The sequence below is a fragment of the Puccinia triticina genome, chromosome 12A (assembly GCF_026914185.1).
Source record: "Puccinia triticina chromosome 12A, complete sequence".
Taxonomy (NCBI): Eukaryota; Fungi; Basidiomycota; class Pucciniomycetes; order Pucciniales; family Pucciniaceae; genus Puccinia; species Puccinia triticina.
In genome coordinates, this window is record NC_070569.1 from 3,946,851 (window position 1) to 3,968,883 (window position 22,033).

At 47.1% G+C, this 22,033-nt stretch overlaps 4 protein-coding genes across 4 annotated transcripts; 3 read left to right on the forward strand and 1 right to left on the reverse strand.

Annotated features, from left to right (window-relative positions):
* Positions 1–156: 156 nt before the first annotated feature.
* Positions 157–1,626, reverse strand: PtA15_12A369 (uncharacterized protein; the record flags this gene model as incomplete). The annotated part of the gene is made up of 5 exons (XM_053161970.1): positions 157–202; positions 313–374; positions 472–625; positions 703–1,085; positions 1,156–1,626. The coding sequence occupies 5 exons, from the start codon at positions 1,624–1,626 to the stop codon at positions 157–159; spliced, it is 1,116 nt and encodes a 371-aa protein (XP_053025935.1).
* Positions 1,627–1,782: 156 nt separating this feature from the next.
* On the forward strand, positions 1,783–3,178 carry PtA15_12A370 (uncharacterized protein; the record flags this gene model as incomplete). Its single annotated transcript, XM_053161972.1, has 3 exons — positions 1,783–2,762; positions 2,837–3,077; positions 3,158–3,178. The coding sequence occupies 3 exons, from the start codon at positions 1,783–1,785 to the stop codon at positions 3,176–3,178; spliced, it is 1,242 nt and encodes a 413-aa protein (XP_053025936.1).
* Positions 3,179–3,938: 760 nt separating this feature from the next.
* Positions 3,939–4,908, forward strand: PtA15_12A371 (uncharacterized protein; the record flags this gene model as incomplete). Its single annotated transcript, XM_053161973.1, has 2 exons — positions 3,939–4,811; positions 4,879–4,908. The coding sequence occupies 2 exons, from the start codon at positions 3,939–3,941 to the stop codon at positions 4,906–4,908; spliced, it is 903 nt and encodes a 300-aa protein (XP_053025937.1).
* A 1,621-nt stretch (positions 4,909–6,529) lies between these two features.
* Positions 6,530–8,187, forward strand: PtA15_12A372 (uncharacterized protein; the record flags this gene model as incomplete). The annotated part of the gene is made up of 2 exons (XM_053161974.1): positions 6,530–7,881; positions 8,169–8,187. The coding sequence occupies 2 exons, from the start codon at positions 6,530–6,532 to the stop codon at positions 8,185–8,187; spliced, it is 1,371 nt and encodes a 456-aa protein (XP_053025938.1).
* Positions 8,188–22,033: the final 13,846 nt, after the last annotated feature.

Sequence of the window (22,033 nt, forward strand, 5' to 3'; positions counted from 1 at the left end):
TACGCTTCATGTAGCAGTAAGAGACTACAGATACTCATGGTTTCAAAATACTCATTTTTTAACAGTGTAGGGTACTGGATATGCTGTGTCGTATATATACTTTTGGCTTGTCAGGTAATTAGAGAAGGGTAGTCATTGTTTCTTCACTTCATTTTTTCATCCTTGGACTTTCCAATTTCCGAAATAAGATTGAAAAACACTCCTGGGAGAAGGAAAGAAGACGACCATATGAAAGAGAAAACGGGTCATTGGTGTTGTTAGTATGACATTGGTACAAATCGGGGAAATGATGTAAGGCAAGGAAAGACTGACAAGATGGTCCATTTCCTGTTCTCAGCTTCAGAGAAGACGAGCGACCTAGGGCCGTAGAAGACCTGAATATTAAATGGGATGACAGAAAAAAGGTCAGCTCCCTTTTCTTCGCTTGTGATTTTTTTATTGATTAGGAGTGGATATAAGGCGGGCAAATACCTCATCGTCGACTTCCTCGGGATGACGTGGTAGACAATGCATGAATTTCCAATCCGCCTTTGCTTTCCCATTCTTGCACATCTCTTCGGTGATCTGAAAGCCTTGAAAGTCTTTCAATCGTTTGGCCACCTCCGATTCTTGGCCCATTGAGATCCTAAGTACCAGCGCAGTTAGCTTCCGCATACATATATTCATGACCAAACACAAAAGAATGAATGAGAAATGGCTGACCAGGTATCGGTGACCACGACGTCGGCATCCTGTACGGCCACGAGGGGGTCGTGGACGTGGACGAGTTTACCACCCCGATGAGAATCTTTCTCGGCCTTCAGGCCGAGTTCCATGCGATCGAGAACGACTTGGTCGATGGGATAGCCCTGCGGAGTGGCGATCTTGAGGTTGATGCCCAGCCGGGGATAGGTGACGATCATGTCATTAAGGATGTTATTGGCATCACCGATCCAGGTGACGTTGACTCCGCTGAGCGAGCTCAGATGACGTGAATGTGGGAAGAGGGCCTCGAGCAGCGTGACGAGGTCGGCTAGGATTTGAGTGGGATGGTAGAGTGAGGAGAGCGCGTTGATGACGGGGACGGCAGAGTTTTGGGCCAATAACTAAGATGGAGAACATCAGTTTCCAAAGCGGAAGAGTGAATGATTGGTTGATGGGTGCGAATTGACCTACTTCGACGTCGGAATGGTCGCCTACCCTGGCCATGATTCCGTCGACCATGCTGCTGACGACTTTGGCGGTATCGTAGAGGCTCTCGTTGACGCCGAGTTGGATATCTTGGGGGCTGAGGAACATGGGATGGCCGCCGAGGAGGGCGGTTGCGCTCTCGCTGGCCACCCTGGTCCGGGTGCTCCGTTTGCCGAAGATCAACGCGATGGATTTTCCCTGTAAGGTCTGCTCGATCTTCGTGGCTTCGTGCGCGCCATTGAAGTGGGCCTCCTTGACCTGTTTCTTGAGGTTGATTGCTGTCGAGACGAGTGACTGGATCTGGAAGATCGAGAGGTCTGCCAAGGTGAGCAGATGGGGCGGCTTGTTGGCGGTGGCGATGAATCTCTTGCTGGTGCTTGCTGGTGTTCTGAGGCTGCCGAGTGGTGCCCGGGCATGCCCGGCCAGTCTGGTCGTCCTTCCGGCGAGTGCGCTCATCTTGGTTCTCCCACTACATCGCGGCGATCGGGCGCCCAGCGGGTGGGGTGGGTATGGTCTGTGCTGCGCCTGCTGATGTAATCCGATCCGACTGCGCAGCAGATATCTCCACTAAACAGCTGTCCACAGCCGGCCTGAACACCAACACCCTCCACGATGTTCCACTCGAGCAAGCTGCCCATCACCATCACAACATCCGGCGCCCGCCAACCGAAGCAGCGGAACAACCGGAACAGAACAGCTGCAGCCTTCATCCGGCTCGCCTCCTCCTTCGTCCCATCAACCACCCAGACCGAACCACTCCCCAAACCACCGAGCACCAACTGGTTCACCACCCACCCAGCACTCTCAGACTCATTCTCTCATCTAGACTCGCTCATACACAGATCCAGACAGAACTTGCACGCCATCCAAATCCTCAAGCGATACTCTGCCTCCCCCGACTTCACCGGAACCGGGATCAGATCGAAATGGCTCAAGTGGAAGATGCTCGACCAGAGCCAGACCGAATCCTCCCATCAACTCTTCAACCTACTCTGGAGCAATCAGATCAAATGGCACCAACTGCCTACCATGAGCATCCTCGTCCAAGCTAACGAAAATCGGCCGCTCAGGATGATCGAATACAACCATCTGATCGATAAACTCAACGAACTCAAAGCTCTGAAAAAATACCTGATCATGGCCAAATCTCTCCAACTGACGACGAGCAGTAATCTTGAGGAGATCAACGAGCTGGACGCCAAGATCGAGAACGAGCTACTAAAGTACAGCATCCCAGAGACGCAAGCCAGTCTCACCAAACGTCAGGCGATCGAGCGGGACCATCTAGGTAGATTCCATGGCATGGGCAGGAAGAAGGAGAGCACGGCCCGGGCATGGATGATTGAAGTCAAGATCCCAGACACACAGCTGTCCTCAAACGAGCCGTCCTCTTCATCCGGCGAGTCTTCGTCTGCAAGCACCGAACCACTCGTCCTTCCAGATCAGTCTGCGCCTGCCTCAGAAGAAAAGCAGATAACATCCAATCCTGACTTGCCGCTCGGACAAATCATTATCAACGGGCGATCGATCGTCGACTATTTCCACACGCCTCGGCAGCGAGCAACGGCGATCAGGGCTTTAGAGATCACCAAGTAAGTCTTTCCGGGTGATCCAACCTTCTGAAACGGGCGGAAAAATGACGGATGGCATTCTTTTTTTTGTTCAGTTGTATCGGACACTACAACATCCATCTACTGGTCCATGGCGGGGGAAAGATGGGCCAGGCGGCAGCAGCCTCGCATGCGATCGCCAACTGTCTGCTCAAAGCGCTCAACGAAGCTGGCAAGACCGACGGAACTGCCAAAGAACGTTTTGCTAAAAAACTGCTCCTCAAGAGCCAGCTCACTCTCAGAGATCCCCGGGTCGTCGAGCGGAAAAAGACCGGCAAACCGGGCGCGAAATCTTCCGTAAGTTCTCCCCTCCTTACCCCCTCTTTTTTATCATGCACAACTTCCTTCCTTCACTTATCTTTGCATTTATTTCCTAGTACCGATGGGTCAAGCGTTAATACTTGTGTTCCGACACACCAATCATCATCTCCTCATTTAATTCCGGAAATCAAACATTCACAGCCCGCCAAGAAAACGTCTAGTGTTTGTTTTTCCGGGCTCTCAGCTTCCAAAAAAACACATCAATCTTTTGTTGAATTTCGTATACCAAATGCAACACTCTTGTTCGATGTGAGATTTGAGTTCAAGAGCAGGTAAGACGTGTAATATCTGCGAAGGTCAGATAACTAAACAGGGATATCAATGAAGGAGAATCCGGGGACTCGAAAAGCTGCATGTGTGACTGTGTGAGAGTCTTGGCATGGTTTTGGATCCTCTTTTAGTAAAAATATCATGTGCACAGAGCTGCTTGCCCTGAACTCTGAGGTCACTGATCATCAGATGGAATCTCAGTCGTCGAGGCTCTAAATTTCCTCCGGTCCACCGGACTGTATACGTATATTGTGCAGGCTAATTCCGCGATGTGTATTGTGCTGGTGTTTCAGGAATTTCGGTTCTGGATTGCATGCACCTCGGTTGTACTCAATGTAAGGACCGTCCCAAATTCTGTCTTCGAGTTTCAGACATGGTGGGTCGAGCCTGAGGGTGTCGCTCCACTGGACATACATTAGGGGGTTTCAAACCACCTCCAGGAAGTTGGTTTCGTGAAGCCGAAGGGGGTGGGCCGTACGCTGCCGTACAACGCGCTTGACTTGTCCAGCATTATCTCCATCTAGATTTCTAATAAAATATATCCTAGGAAATATGACCAACTCCAGCATGGGTCCGGGATCAAGACGCGAGTCTCACAAACTTGCAACCCCGTCCACGTTTACCTTTTGGGTGCTCATCTGGCTTACCTCCTTATTTCTGAAGAATGTCCAATGTATGCTCGATCCGGACCCTGCCCAGACATGGCTTGCGGCGGTTGACGACCTCTTTCATTTGGGCAATAGTCCATGGCCGGAGTCTGCTCCCAGTCCCCATGGCGTCGATCCGCGTCCGCCGCCCGGATCGGACCCTCGTCATGATGATCCTCTCGTTTTTGACAATAGCTTATGGCCGGGATCTCATCAGGCAACTGACTCGGGTTATCTTCACGATATGCTTCCTCATTTCGCCTATAGTCCAAGGCCTGCATCTCATCCTATTCTCAGTAGCACCAATCCGCGTCCACCCCCTGTTAAACGAGAACGGCAAAACGACCTAGACGAAGCCGAAACTGCCGTGAGAAAAAGGATGAAAACCTCAAGTGATCCTGCTGATCTTCCATATAAAATCGTTAATGCCGGGCGGCCAGAGGAAAGCGAAAAACGAGTGGTCTTTGAAGCAATCCGAAGTTTGGAACGAGCCGACGGGGAAAAATTGATTAATGAACAGGAAGGCGAATACAAGATGCTTCAGATAGGCGAGGATCATATCAGCCGCTTCCTCATACAAATGGTGCAGAAAAGAAGTAGAAATGCTGAGTCTCGGCATCTCCTAATCGGCAAGTCTAGGCCACCAATCCAACCAACGAAAAACAGATCTAGCAGAAAAGCAACAACAAAAAGGCGTACTTTGCAGCGATTTAATCTCGAAACTGCTGTCTCAAAAGTGCGGTCGCTCTACAGCGCTTGTGTCCTCCCGGACTTCGCAAATTCTATGGAGGAGGTTAGATCTAGAGCAAGAGACAGAAATTTTTCGCCACAATTACTAATCGATTTGGACCGCATTCTAGAGGTACTACCTCTCTACTTCTTCTACGTAGATTTGATCAACACAGTCATTCCAGCCCCAGTCGTGTCTACACTTAAATCACAAAGGGAAGAAGCTGGGCGCCATTTTTTCCAGTATGTGGAGGAACGTATTGACAATTATGACATGTCAGAAGATGAAAATTTGGCAAAACGAGGAAAGGCCAGTTTAGCCGGTGTGGATTTACATCCAAACTCCAATCAGTCTACGTTGTCTTGGGCCATAATATCCAGATGGATCTATTTCTCAAGACATTCATTAGCAGACAAGATTATGACTTCTAGAGCAATAAATCACGTTTTTAAGCAATTCTTCAATGAAATCATCACATCTTTTGTAGAAAAGTTCAACCCCAAGGCTAAGCCAGTGATTCCTCTCAAATGAAGCTCCCTTTTACAAAATTCGGATAGATATAATCAAACGGAAGTCTATCCATAGACGCCAAATCGCAATCCAAAAGTGATTTCATTTCCTTTCAATTATCCTATAAGAACTATCTTTCACCAGTATTTAGTCTTTCAAAAATCCCACTAGATCATTGAGAAGTGAAAAAAGAGGAAACAAAATCCTGTCTGTATGCAAAGTTGGCACTAACACCCTGCTGTGATGACCTGCCATCAAGGTGGTGACATTTGCGCTGCAGGAAGCGTAGCGCTATTTTGCCCTTTTGCGCGGCACTGCAAGGTGGCGGTCAGACCGCTCCTGCCCCCGCTATTCAAAATCCCTGAGAGTTTTTTGTGTTTGTCTTTATTAAGGTGCATTGGACACTACCAGATCCATCTGCTGGTCCATGGCGACCCGCGGGGGAAAGGTGGGACATGCGGCAGCAGCCTCGTATGTATGCGATCACCAACTTTCTGCTCAAAGTGCTCAATAAAGCTGACATTGTGACAAGATCGATGGAACCGCTAAGGAACGTTGTGATAACAAACTGCTCCTCGTGAGCCAGCTCATTCTTCGGGCCGTCGAGCGGAAAAATACCGGAAAGCCCGGCGCAAAACCTTCCCTTCACTTTTATCACGCCAAAGATTTTTGCCGCCGTCCGTCGCTTACTTTCTTTATGCTTTCTCTGGCACCGATGGGCCAAGCGTCGAAAGGGCAGGGAACTAAACAGGGATATCAATGAGTGAGAATCCGGGGGTTGGAAAAGCTGCGCATTTATTTATGTGTCCTTCACATGGTCATCCGGTCCTTTTTGGGTAATATTTACACGCGGCTGCTTGCCCTCAATTTCGAGGGGTGTTACCAATACGCGTTACAGTCTGAATCTGATCACAGTCATCAGATGGAGTCCCAGTCGACAACTGTAGAGACTCGTGGGTCGGGTGGAGTCTCTCCCGGTCGTACACGAGACTGTACAATCTCGTTGACTAGGAGAAGTAGGGAGAGATACTCGGTGCTACTCCAGCCGCACCCTCGCGGCACCCGATCCCGCGGTGTGTGTGCTGGTGTTTCAGGAATCTTGGTTGAGCTGATTTGCAGCGTCCCAAAATCTGTCAGCTTTGTGTTTCAGGCGTGATGGGTCGAAGTTATCGCTCCGAGTCAACTTGAATAAATCGTGAAGGCGTACCCGGGGGACTCTCCAGCATTACAATCTGCAAGATACCCAAGGAAATATGATCAGCGACTCCAGCATGGCTCCGGGATCAAAGCTTGACTCTTGCAAACGCACCTCCTTCTCCACATTTGCCTTTTGGGTGCTCATCTGGCTTACCTGCTTATTTCTGGAGAAGGTCCAGTGTACGTTCGATCCGGACCCTGCCCAGGCATGGCTTATGCCGGCTAAGATGCGAGAATTGGAGTCCGCTCACGACCTCTTTGATTTGGTCGACACTAGTCCATGGCCGGAATCTGCTACCAGTCCCCGTGGCATCGGTCCGCGTCCGCCGCCCGGATCGGACCCCCATCATGATGATCATCTGGTTTCTGACACTAGTTCATGGACGGAATCTGCTCCCGTTATCCATGGTATCAATATGCATCCGCCAACTGGATCGGGTTATTTTGACGATATTCTTCATACCGCCAATTGGCCAAGGCCTGAATCTCATCCCATTCCTCATGGTATTGATCCGCGTCCACTTCCCGCATCGGACTCCCATCATGATGAATTTTACTCGTTTGGGAAAATAGTTGATGACGGTCTTTTCGTTTTGGAAAATAGTTTATGGCCGGAGTCTGCTCCCATTCTTTCTGATACCAATACACATCTGCCAACTAAATTGGATGATCTTCACAATATTCTTCCTCACTTCGCCAATAGTCCAACGCCTGAATCTCAACCCATTCTCAGTACCACCAATACACATCCATCGCCGGCTCAACGAAAGCGGGAAAACGACCTAGACGAAGCCGAAGCCACCATGAGAAAAAAGATGAAAGCCTCAAGTGATACTACTGATCTTCCATACGAAATCATCAATTCTGAGCGGCCAGTGGAAAGCGAAATAGAAGTGGTCTATGAAGCAATCCGAAGTTTGGAACTAATCAACGGGAACAAACTTATTGGTAACGAACAGGAAGGCGAATACAAGATGCTTAAGATACCGGAGGATCAAATCAGCACGTTCCTCGTAGACCTGGTGCACAAAAGAGGAACCACAGATGTCTTTCAGCAATCTCGAATCAGCAAGCCCAGGCCAGTAGACCAAGCGACTATAGTTTTTGCTAGAAAACAAGAAAAAAGAAGGCTGAAAGCTTTGAAAAAAGTTACTTTCAAAGACTCCGTGCCAGAATTCCGGTCACGCTACATTGATTGTGTCATGCCGGAGTTCGAAAATTCCATGAAGGAGGCTAGATCTCAAGCGATAAAAAGAAATTTTTCCTCACGACTATTAAAAGAGTTGGACCACATTCTGAATGTACTACCTCTCTACCTATTCCATGTATATTTGATCAACACAGTCATTCCAGTCCAAGGGATGGGGAAAAAAGGTGTACCTGCATTGAAATCACAAAGGCAAGAAGCTGGGGAAAAGTTTTTCAAGTATGTGGGGGAATCTATTGACAAGTATGATGATTCAAAATATGAAGATCAAACACCAGGGAAAAATTGAGGTCACCTGAGGGCATGTGATGTGAAGAAGACTCTTGTTCAGTCTCCAATCATACTCCAAAACCCATTGAGTGGGACTCCCCAATGACCACAAAGGGGCCATTGTTTTGATAGTGGAGTCTTGCCACAGTAGCTCAGGTGTCTGAACATGTTTTACTCAATGTCACCTGCCACCAGCTGTCATCACATTTTCCCTGGTGAAAGAATGGGCCATTTAGTCAGAGTGAACTTATCTAATACCGCCAAACGCCTTTTGTTTTGTTGGACCATTATAACCAGATGGATCAATTCCTCAAGAGATGGATTAGCATCCCATATTACTACTCCCAGGTTTATTTCTGGTCAAAATCAAAGAGAAATAACTTTCATTTTCAAGCAATTCTTGAATGAAATCATTGTTTGTTATGTAGAAAATATGTCTCACAAGACAGCAAATACTCTTGAATGAACCTCTCTTCTAACAAAGTCAGATAGAAATAAGCAAAATGAATTCCATCAATGAATGCCAAATCTCAATCCAAAAGCACTTTCATTTTCTTTCAATTTGGTTCATGCTAGAACAAAAATTCCAAGAAAGATGAGCGAGGTAACAATATCATAATTGTTAAAGCCACTGTGTTGCAGAGTAGTGGTCAGAAACCACCACTTGGGCTAATTGAAACAAGGCAAAGGGATTGAGGTGGATTAATGCTCAATTGACTTTTTGGTATCAGATGGGATAGACAGGTGATTGAGTAAACATGTATAGCAGGTCTCTGAGACCAAACCATGATGAGAATGGAGGAGGCACATGCTGGTGGATATTGATCAAGCTTATGGGAACAACAGGTTGCTTGTGGGCAATCAATATGTGCGCCACATTGTTGCAGCAATTGGCTAGCCGCAATATGCACAGATTTTGGTGACCGGTGCAGCCTCTAGCGGCTAGTTGCGCTGCGCAGCGCTATCCCATAGCTTGAGATTCTTTTTTCCCCCTACACCAACACTGGTCCTATCAAAAAGAAGTACATAGTACATCACTAATTTCTAGCTTATGGCAGCTGCTACAACATTGTGATACATGCAAAGAAGTAGGCAGACTTTTTTTTGTTGGTATATTGTTGATCAGTTCTGACCAATTCCAATTATAGTTTGTCTCTTTTTTTTGAAATCAATGTCAATACAAGTTGCATGCTTACAATTGCATCCAAGTCTACTCTGATCCTAGCTTAACTAAGCCTCTCAAACAGAGGGTCTGGGGGACTCTGCCCAGAGGGCTCTTCTTAGGGGAGGCTTATGAATAATGTCTGCAGGCTGGCAGACAAAGGAAGGATTCCCAATCCTAAAAACACAAACACACATTTTAAAATTCACCAAAATATGTACAAGAAAAATTGAATAGACAGTTTTTTTGGAAGTAATGATGGGCACCCTCATCCAAGTTTTTGAGGCATAAACTCCATAACTGATTGAAGGAATCCATTTGGAGATCAAAAGAATCCTGAAGGATATTCCATTGCTCTGAAGATCCAATTTTGGATTTTCTGATAATATGCACAATTGAATATCCTATCTGCAACTATTGAGTGGCTAAAGGTGTGGGGTCTACAGGCTTATACTGAATCCAATATCCACAAGCAGCAATGGGCCACTGCAATACACTAACTTTATTAGACAATAGCTTTTAGTGTAGCCATTTTATTGACTCCCAAATTCATGTTATTTGTTATCTCAGATACAAGTATCCATCCTAACAATAACAGGAAATAACAACATTAACAACAACAACAGGCATTTTATTGCTACTAGCAGGATACAATAACAGTTATTGCTGTTATCCATCACTATTTCCTGGGCAAGTTCCTGTATTGTTAGCAAAACAAAAAACAAGATAACAGAAAATGTTGTTATTGTTAGTAGAGATGGCATATGGCACCTGGGTACCTGTGGCGGGCGCGGGTACCCCCCTGTTTTTTCAAAAATTTCTCACACCCGCACCCGCACCCGGCGCCCGCCCTGGGAGGTACCTGGGTGCAGAGGAAGAGGTACCCGGGTGGCAGGCACAGGTACCTGGGTATCACCTTTGATGGCCGGCTGACCTCATTGAGAGGTTTTATCCTCTTCAATGGCTGGCTGTCTGTTCATCAAGAGTTTTTATCCCTTTCAATGACCGGTCAGCCGGTCATCAAGAGGTTGTATCCCTTTTGATGACCGGTCAGCCGGTTATCAAGAGTGTAGCCTCTTCGATGGCCAGCTGACCGGTCATCAAGAGTGTAGCCTCTTCGATGGCCAGCTGACCGGTCATCAAGAGTGTACGTAGCCTCTTTGATGGCCGGCTGAGCGGTCATTGAGAGTGTTCTTTGATAGCCGGCTGAGCGGTCATTGAGAGTGTAGCCTCTTCAATGGCCGGCTGAGAGGTCATCAAGAGTGTAGCCTCTTTGATGGCCGGCTGAGCGGTCATTGAGAGTGTAGCCTCTTTGATGGCCGGCTGAGTGGTCATCAAGAGTATAGCCTCTTCGATGGCTGGCTGAGCGGTCATCAAGAGTGTAGCATCTTTGATGGCCGGCTGAGCGGTCATCGAGAGGTTGTATCCCTTTCAATGAGTCATGAACGGTCAGCCGGTCATTGAGAGTGGAGCCTCTTTGATGACCGGTCAGCCGGTCATCAAGAGTGTAGCCTCTTCAATGGCCAGCTGACCGGTCATCGAGAGCCTTTATCCTCTTTGATGACCAGTCAGCCGGTCATTGAGAGGTTGTATCCCTTTTGATGAGTCATGACCGGTCAGGGCGCCGGTCATCAAGAGTGTAGCCTCTTTGATGACCGGCTGACCGGTCATTGAGAGTGTAGCCTCTTTGATGACCGGCTGACCTGTCATTGAGAGTGTAGCCTCTTCGATGACCGGCTGACTGGTCATCAAGAGGTTTTATCCTCTTTATGGCCGGTTAGCGGGTCATTGAGAGGTTGTATCCCTTTCAATGACTGGTCAGTCGGTCATCGAGAGGTATCCTCTTTGATGACCGGCTGACTGGCGGGTACCCGTCCAGGTACCCGCCGTCCTCCCCACCAGAATTCTGCATCCACATAAATCCAGCAGTGTGATCTCAATCAAGTTGCCCATCAACATCTTTCATGCCTCAGAGTAGTTCTAAGTAGTCAAGTAGCAAGCATCACCCACTTGTGCTCTTAACAAGTCAAAGTGATCTTAACCCATTGTGCTCTTAACTGAAGGTTAAGGAAGAGGGCAAAGACACTTTGAATAGTTCACATATAACATCAGTTCTCTCAGAAGTCTTGTATCAGTTTATCTCCACTTTCATATCACAAACATATCAAACCATATAAAACATATCTTACGTTAAGACTCATTTCCATTATCTGACTCAAGGCTGCTGTAAACCACTCTAACTCCATTCCCCATACAAAATCCACTTTCTGCTGAATTCAAGTTTGATCTAGGTCTGATAAGAGACTGCTGCACATATTTTTCTCTATCATTAGTTTGCCACAACAACAAATAAATTTGTTGTGAAAGCTCTTGTGTAGTATCATAGAGGGGCAGGTCTTTCAAACCACCCGTAACAGTTTTAATAGCTTCTTACATCTTTGAAATATTATAACTGGTATTTCCCCCTTGCAGAACTGCCACCCATCCCAAAGGAGTTCTCACATTGCCGTGCGCATATCCCTGAGCTTCAGAAGCACCATTCTCAACCCTCCTTCCCAGGCCTTACTGATCTACCCAGTCTTGTTCATCCTCTGTAACACCTTCTTTATCCAAGCCCGATTTAGACCACACAAGATTTCAGGGTGCGTCTCTAAATTGGCGACGCCCTGAATGGAAAAGAACAATTTGTGATTTCCTAAAGAGGAAAACACGCTCAACTCAACCGCGGCGCGGGAGGAGAAAGCCGCGCCTCCGGTGGAGGGGCAGGTAGAGCTGAGTCGTACTTGAACCAGAGAAGGTTCGTAAAAGAAAAGCTCTAGCTTACCTAGTAAGGTAGCGAGCGGAAGGAACTAGGGAGAAAGGGTAGTTGGGAATGGCGGAGGTGAAGGCGGAAACAAGATTGAAGGCAAAGGAGGAGTCGAGAGAGGCAAGGAGGAAAGGTCTTGAAGGTATAAAGGGAAATGAGATATGTATAGATGAAAGCCCCAGTTGTTTGTATCAAACAAGGTAGACGGGTGTAGTAATCTAAAATATAATCTGCTGGACCTTTTGTGGGGCGGAGGCCCCAGGTCTTTTATAGCCAAATATGAAGGCCGTACTTAGTCGTCATGTCTTCACGACGTTCTTGTTTGAACTAAATCCACGCGTGCAACATTTGCGTGGATTGTACTCACTCGAGCTTGACAAACTAAATCCACGTGTGGAACATTCGCGTGGATTGTGCTCATTCGAGCTCAACAACCCGTGAGTGTTGCCCAGACGGGTATGACACCCAATGGCAATCTAGTCAGTTGCGCTTACGCGCGCACTCGTTTTCTTTGGCGTGTGCTGTGCTTGGAGCGGCACTTTGCGCGCAAAGTTCTTCTGCGGCGCGTGCAGTGTCAACCTTTGCGCTGTCTGGACTAGCCAAGGGCTGACACAAGAAAGCCTGCTTGACGGAGGAAAGCTCCTCCGTAGCCACCTGGTTTTGCTGAAGATAGAGGAGAACACGGTCAAAGTGTTGAAAAATAATCCCAATGGTAAAATGAATATGCAATAGGGGGTTTCAAAGTTGAAAATCAGGTCGCGCAGGTCCCAGGAATCAGGAAAAAAAATGGACCCGGAACCTCTCCTGCGGACCTGATTTCCTTCTTCGAAAAAGGCTCCAGGAGCAGGAAACTGGTCAGAAACACTCCTTAGAGGGTGTTTTTACCTACCCCCGATCACACGGTTGGGGACGGCCATTGAGTCACACAACAGTGCAACACTCAATGGCCGGTTGGGTTTGTACTACTACCGGTGTGGTACACAAAAATGTGAAAAATCAAAAGTTTTTCTCATGTACATATAGAAGGCCTCAAGATACCATCCATTGGAAACCATAAATGGACTCCACGGCACAAGTAACCCCTATTCCCCACTGGAAGCATCACTGGAGCCCCACTACACTGGAAGTTAGACCCTTTGGACAACATGTAGCACCCAGTCAACCACCTGGCAGGCGCCTCAAGTCACATTCCCCGCACCATTCTATCCCCACTAAATATATTGGTTTGGGTTTGTTTGTTATGTACATGACATCATGCAGTACTGCCCCTGCAGGCTGTGCCCCCTCAACTGAATGGTCCCCACATTCTAGTTCCTTCTAACTCCACTTTGTTTGGTCTTATTACATCACATGATCGTTCCCTGCACAGATTATGCACCCCTTGCATGAACTATGACATCATCTGGCACAGCCCCTCCTCATGTATGCACCCCTTGCATAAATTGTACACAGCCACTCCCTCTTAACTCCCTCATGTTGTACAGTCCAGGCCAGCTAAAATACCTCACTCAGGGGCTGCCCTGGAGCCAAAATCCCTCACATTTGTCTATATAAGGAGCTCTCTCCCTCCCATTTGTAGTTCCTTAGTTTATTACTCATCAAGTTTTATACTCACCCATCACCCAAAACACTTACGTACCCACTCAACCCTCTTACTTACATATAACAACTCTTACATACTGAATAGCAACTTTTTTTATACCATGTGTCAGGATAACACTTATCTTGAGCTAACCACTCCTATCACTTATTAAAACTTGCCAAGCTTACCTTGGTGGGTCTTGTAGCTGGTAGTATAGAAGGGCAGAGCTTGCACCTCCTTCATCCCCTTCTCCATTCAGCAAAAGGGTTTCACAACCACTTTTGAGTCTTACACCGGCCATTGAGTGACAAAACACTCAATGGCCAGTTGGGTCTGTACCAACCATTGAGTGACACAACACTTGATGGCCCCTTGGGTTTGTACCAGCCATTGAGTGACACAATACTTGATGGCCGGTGTAAAGCTCAAAAGTGTTCCTGAGAACCTTTTGCTGAGTGCAGAAAGGGATGAATGAGGTTACCTCTGCCTTTCCTGGGTCACTAGACACTAAAACAAGCCCTCCAATCTACGATTGGAAGGTTTAATGTAGTGATAGTGGAGGTGTATCAAAAGATAGCCCACTTTGAGCAGGTGGCTTAAGGGTTATGGTGATGTAGCTGATGTGTAAGTGTTGTAATGAGGTTGTAATTTGTATGTAAGGGTGTAAAACCACAATATAGAGTGAGGCTAATACTGTAGAGTGAGCAAGTATTGTACTGTTATGGGTAATCTGAGTGTAAGTAGTTTGCTGAGAGAAATTACAACTGGGGGGAGGAGAGCCTCCTTAAATAGAAAAGAGTGAGACATTTTAGCTCCAGGGGAACAAGAGAATGAGGGGTTTTAGCTGCCCTGAAAGCTACAATGAGGTATTTTGGCTGGTGGTTGACAGGTCACATGAGGTCATGATGTCATATGAGGGGATTTAGCTAGTGAGAAATAGGAGGTGAGATATTTTAGCTGGCCTGGCCTGTCAACTGATGTCATCTGCAAGCTGCATGAGGGTTTTTTGCTATCTTGACACCTGCATGATGTCATCTGTCAACTGTCAGACTGCATAAGCCTGCATCAAGTGTGCATAACACTGCATGACACTGCATGACATGTGCATAGCACAATGAAATGAGTGCAGCTAATGAGGTAAAGTATGTGTAAAGGTTTAGACAAGCTGTCAGGGTGGTCCATGTAACGGATTACATGTCCTGGGTAAGTGTAGTTCATGTAACGGATTACATGACCTGAGTATGGTGTTTGTGTGTGTGAAACTGGCTGATGGTGTCTTGAAGGGGTTTTATCTTCTGATCCAGAGGGGTGTAAGGTGTGTTGTCCATGGTGTCCTGTGTAGTTTTGGCCGTAGAATCCAGTGGTGTTGCCGTATTGGTTGATTTGAGAGTGTACATATGAGAAAAAAGGCAATTTTGAAATGGGCTAGATGGGTAACCATAAAGCATACCACACCGGTTGGGTCTATACCGGCCATCAAGTGACACAACACTCAATGGCCGGTACAGACCCAACCGGCCATTGAGTGTTGGACTCAATGACCGGTTGGTTTGGGCCGGCCATCGAGTGACACAACAGTGCAACACTCAATGGCCGGTTGGGTTTGTACTACTACCAGCCATTGATTGACAAAACACTCGATGGCAAGTTGGATCTGTACCAACCATTGAGTGACACAACACTCAATGGCTGCTCAGGTCTGTACTGGTCATCAAGTGAGTACTCACAACACTTGATGACCGGGACAGACCTGTCATCAAGTGAGTATTAAAATTAGTTGTGTGTGCGCGCCAGAGCTGAATTTTATGTGAGTTTTGGCTGGATGTGGGCCTGATGTGGATTAGTAAATCATCCCTAAATGAATTGTAAAGTGGATGGATAAGTGAGACAAAAGTTAGTCAGAATTGATATGGGAGTCAACACAATGTTGCGTAGAATTCTCTTGTTTTCTAGGTACAACTGTAGGAAAAAATATGATGAAATGATATTTCACCCAACTACAACTCAGCAATTGCTCCTGTTTACTGATGTTGAAGGATAGCAAAGCAAAATTGCCATTCTCAAATGTAATTCCTCTGACAAATTGGGTTTCTTGTAATCTAAGTATATTTAATCCGCACTTTCATGGAAATTGGGATTAGAGATAGTCATTCGGTACCCGCGGCGGGTACCTAGTACCGCTTGGCGGGTACCCCCTTGCACCCGCCTCGCACCCGCGCAGCGGTGCCGGGTGCCGTACTAGGTACCGGCTTTTGGCCGGAAAGCGGTGCGGTACCCGGGTACCGCCTACAAGTACCTCCTACCCCCCGGGGGATTGAGGGCCTTGACTCGGTAGATCCAGCTCGGCGAAGGTCTCCCAGCAAGCTGGGAGAATTCCTCTCGGCATTTCCAGCTCGCCGAGGGGACTCCTCCCGGGGAGCTGGATACACATATTGTATCCAGCTCGCGGCAGCCGAGGAACCTCCTGATGAGCTGGAGAGGAGTCCCCTCGCCGAGCTGGATACATATGTATCCAGCTCGCCGAGAGGAATCTTCCAAGGGAGCTGGATGTGTCCAGCTCGCCGTGAGACCTCCTTAGCCGAGCTGGACATTGTGTATCCATCTCGGCGAGAGATGAGTCATCTCGGCGAGCTGGATACATATTATGTATCCAGCTCGGCGAGGGATGTCCACCCGGCGAGCTGGACGCATATCCAGCTCGCTGGGTGGCCTTGCCTCTTTGACCAGAGCCATTCCTCCGGTCAAAGAGGTGTACATGCCTCCAATCGGATGGATCAATTCCTCCGGTCAAAGAGGAGAGCCAGTGCTTGCCGGGAGGAGTCCCTCCCGGCGAACAGTGGTCTTTTTGCCCTCCAGCTTGTCGCAAGGGCGGCAACAAACTGGATGGAGCAAGCAGGACAGCAGGACGCTGCCACACCAAAAAATATCACGGGTGGTACCCGCGGTACCCTCCAGCGGTACCCGTGGTACCTCCCAGGCGGTGCCGGGTGCGGTACTAGGTACCTGAAATTGGCCGAAAAGTGGTGCAGTACCTGGGTACCGCTTGGTACCCGGGTCCCAAATGACTATCTCTAATTGGGATCAAGGGTTTCCCCTATCCCTTTCTCAAAAGGCCCCAAAAGGGACTCTCCAGTGTGTCTGTGGTCAACAATTGGGATCAACTTTTAGGCTTTAGTGAATGAGCTTATCCATGGATGTGTTTACACCTGGAGACAACACAGAAACAGAGGAAATCAGAGTTAACTTTGCTAGCGGATTGGATACTGAGTCTCAGGGATCTTCTGGGAGCGGAGAAACGGTCAGACGAGGAAACAACTGACCAGAAGATGGACTTCCTCCAGTAAACCAATCTTGGCTCTGAGCAGCTGCGGAACCTAGATTACACGGTTCAGTTTCATCTTTGCGGAATCATTTTTCTCCTCAAGGAAGGGATTCGGGTACCATCTTTACCAAGAAGCTTTGGCATAATGTAAGCCCCCCTCCTTTGTTGGGCTTACAAGAAGTCATTAGATGACACAAGCCTGTCGCAGTCTTGTATATAGCGTGGTCATCTTTCATTCCTGGCTCAGCAGAGAACTGATCCCCTTTCTCTCTGAGCCAGGTAAGCTCTTTGATTCTTCTGTTGTCCCTTCTCTTTCATGCTTCTCACAGAGAGAACTGATCCCCTTTCTCTCTGAGTCAGATCTAGTAATCAAAAGCCCCAAAGTTTGGTCCTAGAACTCCTCATCCGCGCCCGTTCCGCCTCTCATCCGCCCTCCGCTCCAGTGAAGGGATTCAACCCTTACACATAACCGCATAACGGGCAAGTTGCCGGCTGGAAGCGCAACCGGAGAACCATTGGGATCAGGAGCAGTACCAACTATAAGCGGAGTTTCAAGCGGATCATACGGACTTCAGCCATCACCAAAAGACTTGGACATGGATGGGCCTATAGAGAACAAAATACCGGTGGTGGTATCACAGCCAGCAGGCGCGAAGATATGGCCACGGGATTACCCTAACTTGTGGTTTATAGCGGACGACATGGAGCGGTTCTTGGATTGCTTCAACAACCCGGCGGCGCAGGAAACCCTGTCTGAAGGAGATAAGGTGAGGCAGGTTGTGAATTTCTTTCTGGAAGGTGAGGAAATGAAAGGATTTGTCAAGAAGCATTGGCCTAAATTGCGGCTGGAGATTCTGGATTGCTGGGGAGATCAGGGCCCGTGTTATTGGGAAGCGGACATAGAAAAGGTGGAAGACAAAATGGCCAAGAAGGGAGGTGTATGGACTTGAGCGGAGTATTTGGCGTACACGACGGACTTTGTGCAGGAGATTGAGATCTTTATAAACTTTATTGCAGCACACAAACTAAATCTAGTACTATAGTAGTATAACACTAAAAACAATAAAGGTTAATAAAAGGGAATAGAAGATCTGATTGAAGAATAAAATCACGTATACCTTCTTATAGTTTGGGTCCTGACTATAACTTGAAAAAATTCTTAAAGGAAGATTTTAACAGGATTGAAAGGTAACAGACAAGACAAGCCTATGAAAAGAAAACAAGTTAATATTGAGAGAAGCACAAGTGAGGGGGTAGAGAGAAGACTGTTGAGAAACAAGTGGAAAGTCAAGAAATACCTCCACTTTTGTCTGAACCGGGCTCCTCCTGAGTCTTCTGAATCTAGTCTTGTTTTTTGAATTGGAACCAAAAAGCACAATGGGACATTTATCAAAGATGGATTAAGGGCTTGTATGTTTGACAGAGTGGATGCAATGGATTCTACAGCAGTCAAGTCACTGTCAATATGAAAAAAACTCGAGAAACCCCTGTCAGTTGACATGCGGCATACTTGCGTTCATAGGGAATGACTTTGGGTACCCGGCACCCGTGGGCGGGTACCCCTCACACCCGTCGCGCACCCGCCAGGCGGTGCCGGGTGCGGTGTTGGGTGTCGGCTTTTGGAGAAAAAACAGCCAGGTACCCGGGTACCCCCCCTGTGGGGGGCGGGGGGCGCCGGGGGGGGGCGGGGGGGCGAGGGAGGGATCATGGGCGCCAGTCGGACATTGGGTATCAGCAATATCCCTTACATCCATCCACATCTTGGCCGCCAACATGCCAGTACCAGTCGCATCAGGAGGACTTTGCCTACTGACAGACGAGGAGGAGTTACGTGAGTAGGCTGGATGGCTTCATTCTACTTGTTAAAAACTAAAATCCCACATCTAACAACTGTTCCACATTACTAGTTCGAGCTCAGAAGGTTGCCAAGAATTCCATCAGCGTCAGCTATAAATCTTACGGAAAACCCGAGCTTTCCGATCAAAAAGATAAGACTGGGAGTGCCAGTACCAGTCGCATCAGGAGGACTTTGCCTACTGACAGACAAGGAGGAGTTACGTGAGTAGGCTGTATGGCTTCATTCTACTTGTTAAAAACTAAAATCCCACATCTAACAACTGTTCCACATTACTAGTTCGAGCTCAGAAGGTTGCCGAGAATTCCATCAGCGTCAGCTATAAATCTTACGGAAAACCCGAGCTTTCCGATCAAAAAGATAAGACTGGGAGGCGGATGATCGCATACCCCTGCCTCTTGTAAGTTTCTTTTCTTGTTTCTTTACCCCTACAACACTTTGTAGGTAGATTGCTGAAGGCCATATTCAGGTGTGGAAATAGGATTAGCCGGCCAACCTCGGACTCCTCATGTAGTAACCTCATCAAGCATGCATCAAATTGCATCCGGAAGCTTAACAAAACACAAAAGAACCGTACATTAGATGGGTTTGGGATTACAGGAACTGGGGCGATCGAAGAAAAAGAGGTATGTGGCTTATGATGATTCACTTTTAGATCGGGCTCTTATTGTTGATATGCCTCAGGTTCCGCAACTATGTGCAATATGGTGCGCTGAAGCTGCTTGGCCTTTTTCGGCACTCATGGACGCTAGCCATCAAAAGATCCTCCATCCGACTGTTCTCAAGAATTTGCCAACCAAAAAAGCGGTCTCCAAAGACATTCACTTACTTTACTTGGCAATACAAGACAGCTACCGATCTAGATTGCAGGTAAGGGCCCCTTCTTTTTCCTTTCTTGTGCAATGATGTTACAAATCAACTGATTTTATGTCATTAGGCACACAAAGGTGCCTTATACTTAGGGGTTGACGCCTGGCAGTCACCAAACGGGTATGACATCTTAGGTGTGGTTATATATAGATTAAAAGAAGAAGACACCGGTGAGTTTGAACTAGAGGCCATGCCTCTTGACTTTGTTCAACTTTCCCAACGGCACACTAGCGAGTACTTGGCCAAGACAATGCGACTGATTGTAGAGAAGTTTGGTATCCAGAATCAGGTAAGCCATATACTTTCTCTCAAGTAGTCTCTTCCAAAGCCTGACTGAGCTTTTTGGTTATTAGATTTGTGGGATGGTGAGCGACAACGCATCAAAAAATGAAGCAATGGTCAAGGAGCTCAAGAGGTCAAAGTGGACACGGTTCAAGGGTGATTCCGAATGGATTCGCTGCTTCGCTCATATCCTGAACCTGATTGTCCAGGGGATCCTTCGGCAGTTTGGAACCCATAGGAAGAAGACTAAGACGGGATCAATTTCATTATTGGTGGAGCCTGATGGTTCATCTTCTGAAGAGGACGATGCGGAGGGACAAATTCAAATGTAAATTGGTTTGTCTCTCATTTTCTGGACTGTTTGAATCAATCCTGATCATGTTTACGCTGTTATTCAAGCCTTGCCCGCGGTGAAGAGCCCGTTGCATTGTCCAATGAAGAATTAAGTGATGGTGATTCAAATCCTGAGGCCAATAATGAAGATTCTGAATCCCTTGTGGAGGAGGATATTGAAAATGTGAGTGATGAAGATGAAGGCAATATCTATACAAGTGCATCTTGCAAAGGAAGTTTGGCCAAAGTAAGTGAAAGTATGCATACTATGCTCAAATTGCATGTTAAAAATTTTTGTACTGATGTTGAATGTGGCTGTAGTTCCGTGCAATAGCCAGGAAATTACAATTCTCTCCCAATTCGCGGGCCGAGTTTGTTGAGATATGTCAAGAGAAATGGTGCAACACACCGCATTCGATTGAAAGAGATGTTTGTACGAGATGGAATTCCACAAATTCTCAACTCAAAAGCATAATCCGGTGCGAAGCCGCATTGTAAGTTTCATTTCATCTCATTTTTCTCGGATTAACTATAGCTGAGCCCTTTTTACAATATCAAAGACCCGAATGGCAGCGACTTAAACGGCATGGCGTGGACCACAAGTTTCATGTGGACAAGTCCAACTTTTGCATGGCGCGCAATTTGGTTCAAGTCCTCAATCTGTTTCATGAGATAACTCTACAAGTATCTGTTCCTGGGTCGGCCCGTTTGGCAGACACAGTGGTATTCATTGACCAAATCACTGATCATTTATCAACAGCTATCAAGAACAAGGAATATCCTCCAGCTTTGAGGAATGCATGCCGGATTGGATTGAAGATCACAAACAAATATTACAGTCTGACCAACACATCTCCTCTCTACAGAATTGCAATTCGTAAGTTCTTTCTTCTTTGATTTATCAAACAATTAATATTTAATGACTTGTATTATTTTTGGTTTCAGTCCTACACCCCTCGTTTTGGGACGAATACTTTAAGTTGGCAAACTGGGAGCCCAATTGGATCGCCGAGGCTATACGCCTTGCACGGGACATGTGGGTTTCTCATTACAAGCCACAATCTTTACCGAATCCCTCTGCTACACCTGATACCTCGTCCACAGTAAGTTGAATTTTATTTATTATCAAACTATCTATTTCATTAATGTTGATGTACGCTTATATCATCTCACAGCCCAAGACTGGCATGCTTTCTGGCCTCAGTCTAGCTGCAGCTGCCCGAGGGGGTAATAGGTCATCAGACGCATTGGACATGTGGCTCTCCGGAGGACTTATCCTGGAGGGTAACAACCCTGTGAATCCACTAAAGTGGTGGATCCAGCAAAAACGTACCGGCAACACACACGGGGGCCTTGTACACATGGCATTGGATCTTTTAAGCTGCCCCGGTAAGTTTTCATCTGTATCACTTATATTGCTTGCCATAACTAACTAGTCTCAAACTCACAGGAACATCCGTTGACATCAAGAGATCATTTAGCTTTGGGGCCAACTATGTTACATCGCGGAGGCACCGACTTACGCCAAAGTCAGTAAGTCGCGGGATGACTGTTGCCTTCTACTCAAAGAACAACAAAGTTGAACGAGGAGCTTTAGCCGAATGGAAAGGGGCAACAACTTTGAACAAGAAGATGCAGCAGAAAGGAAAAAGGAAGGTGGTAGTTGTGGACAATGATTGACTGCCACCTCTTGTACATTTTTTCTACATTTTTTCATCTTTAAGAAATTTACAAACTTGTTTTGTGCGCTAAAAGTTGGGGGTACCCGCGGGTACCCTCCAAAAGTACCCGCGGGACCCGCCAGGCGGTGCCGGGTGCGGTGCCGGGTGTTGGGTTTGGGCCAAAAAACAGGGGGGTACCCGGGTCCACTGGGGCATTCCCTAGGAGGG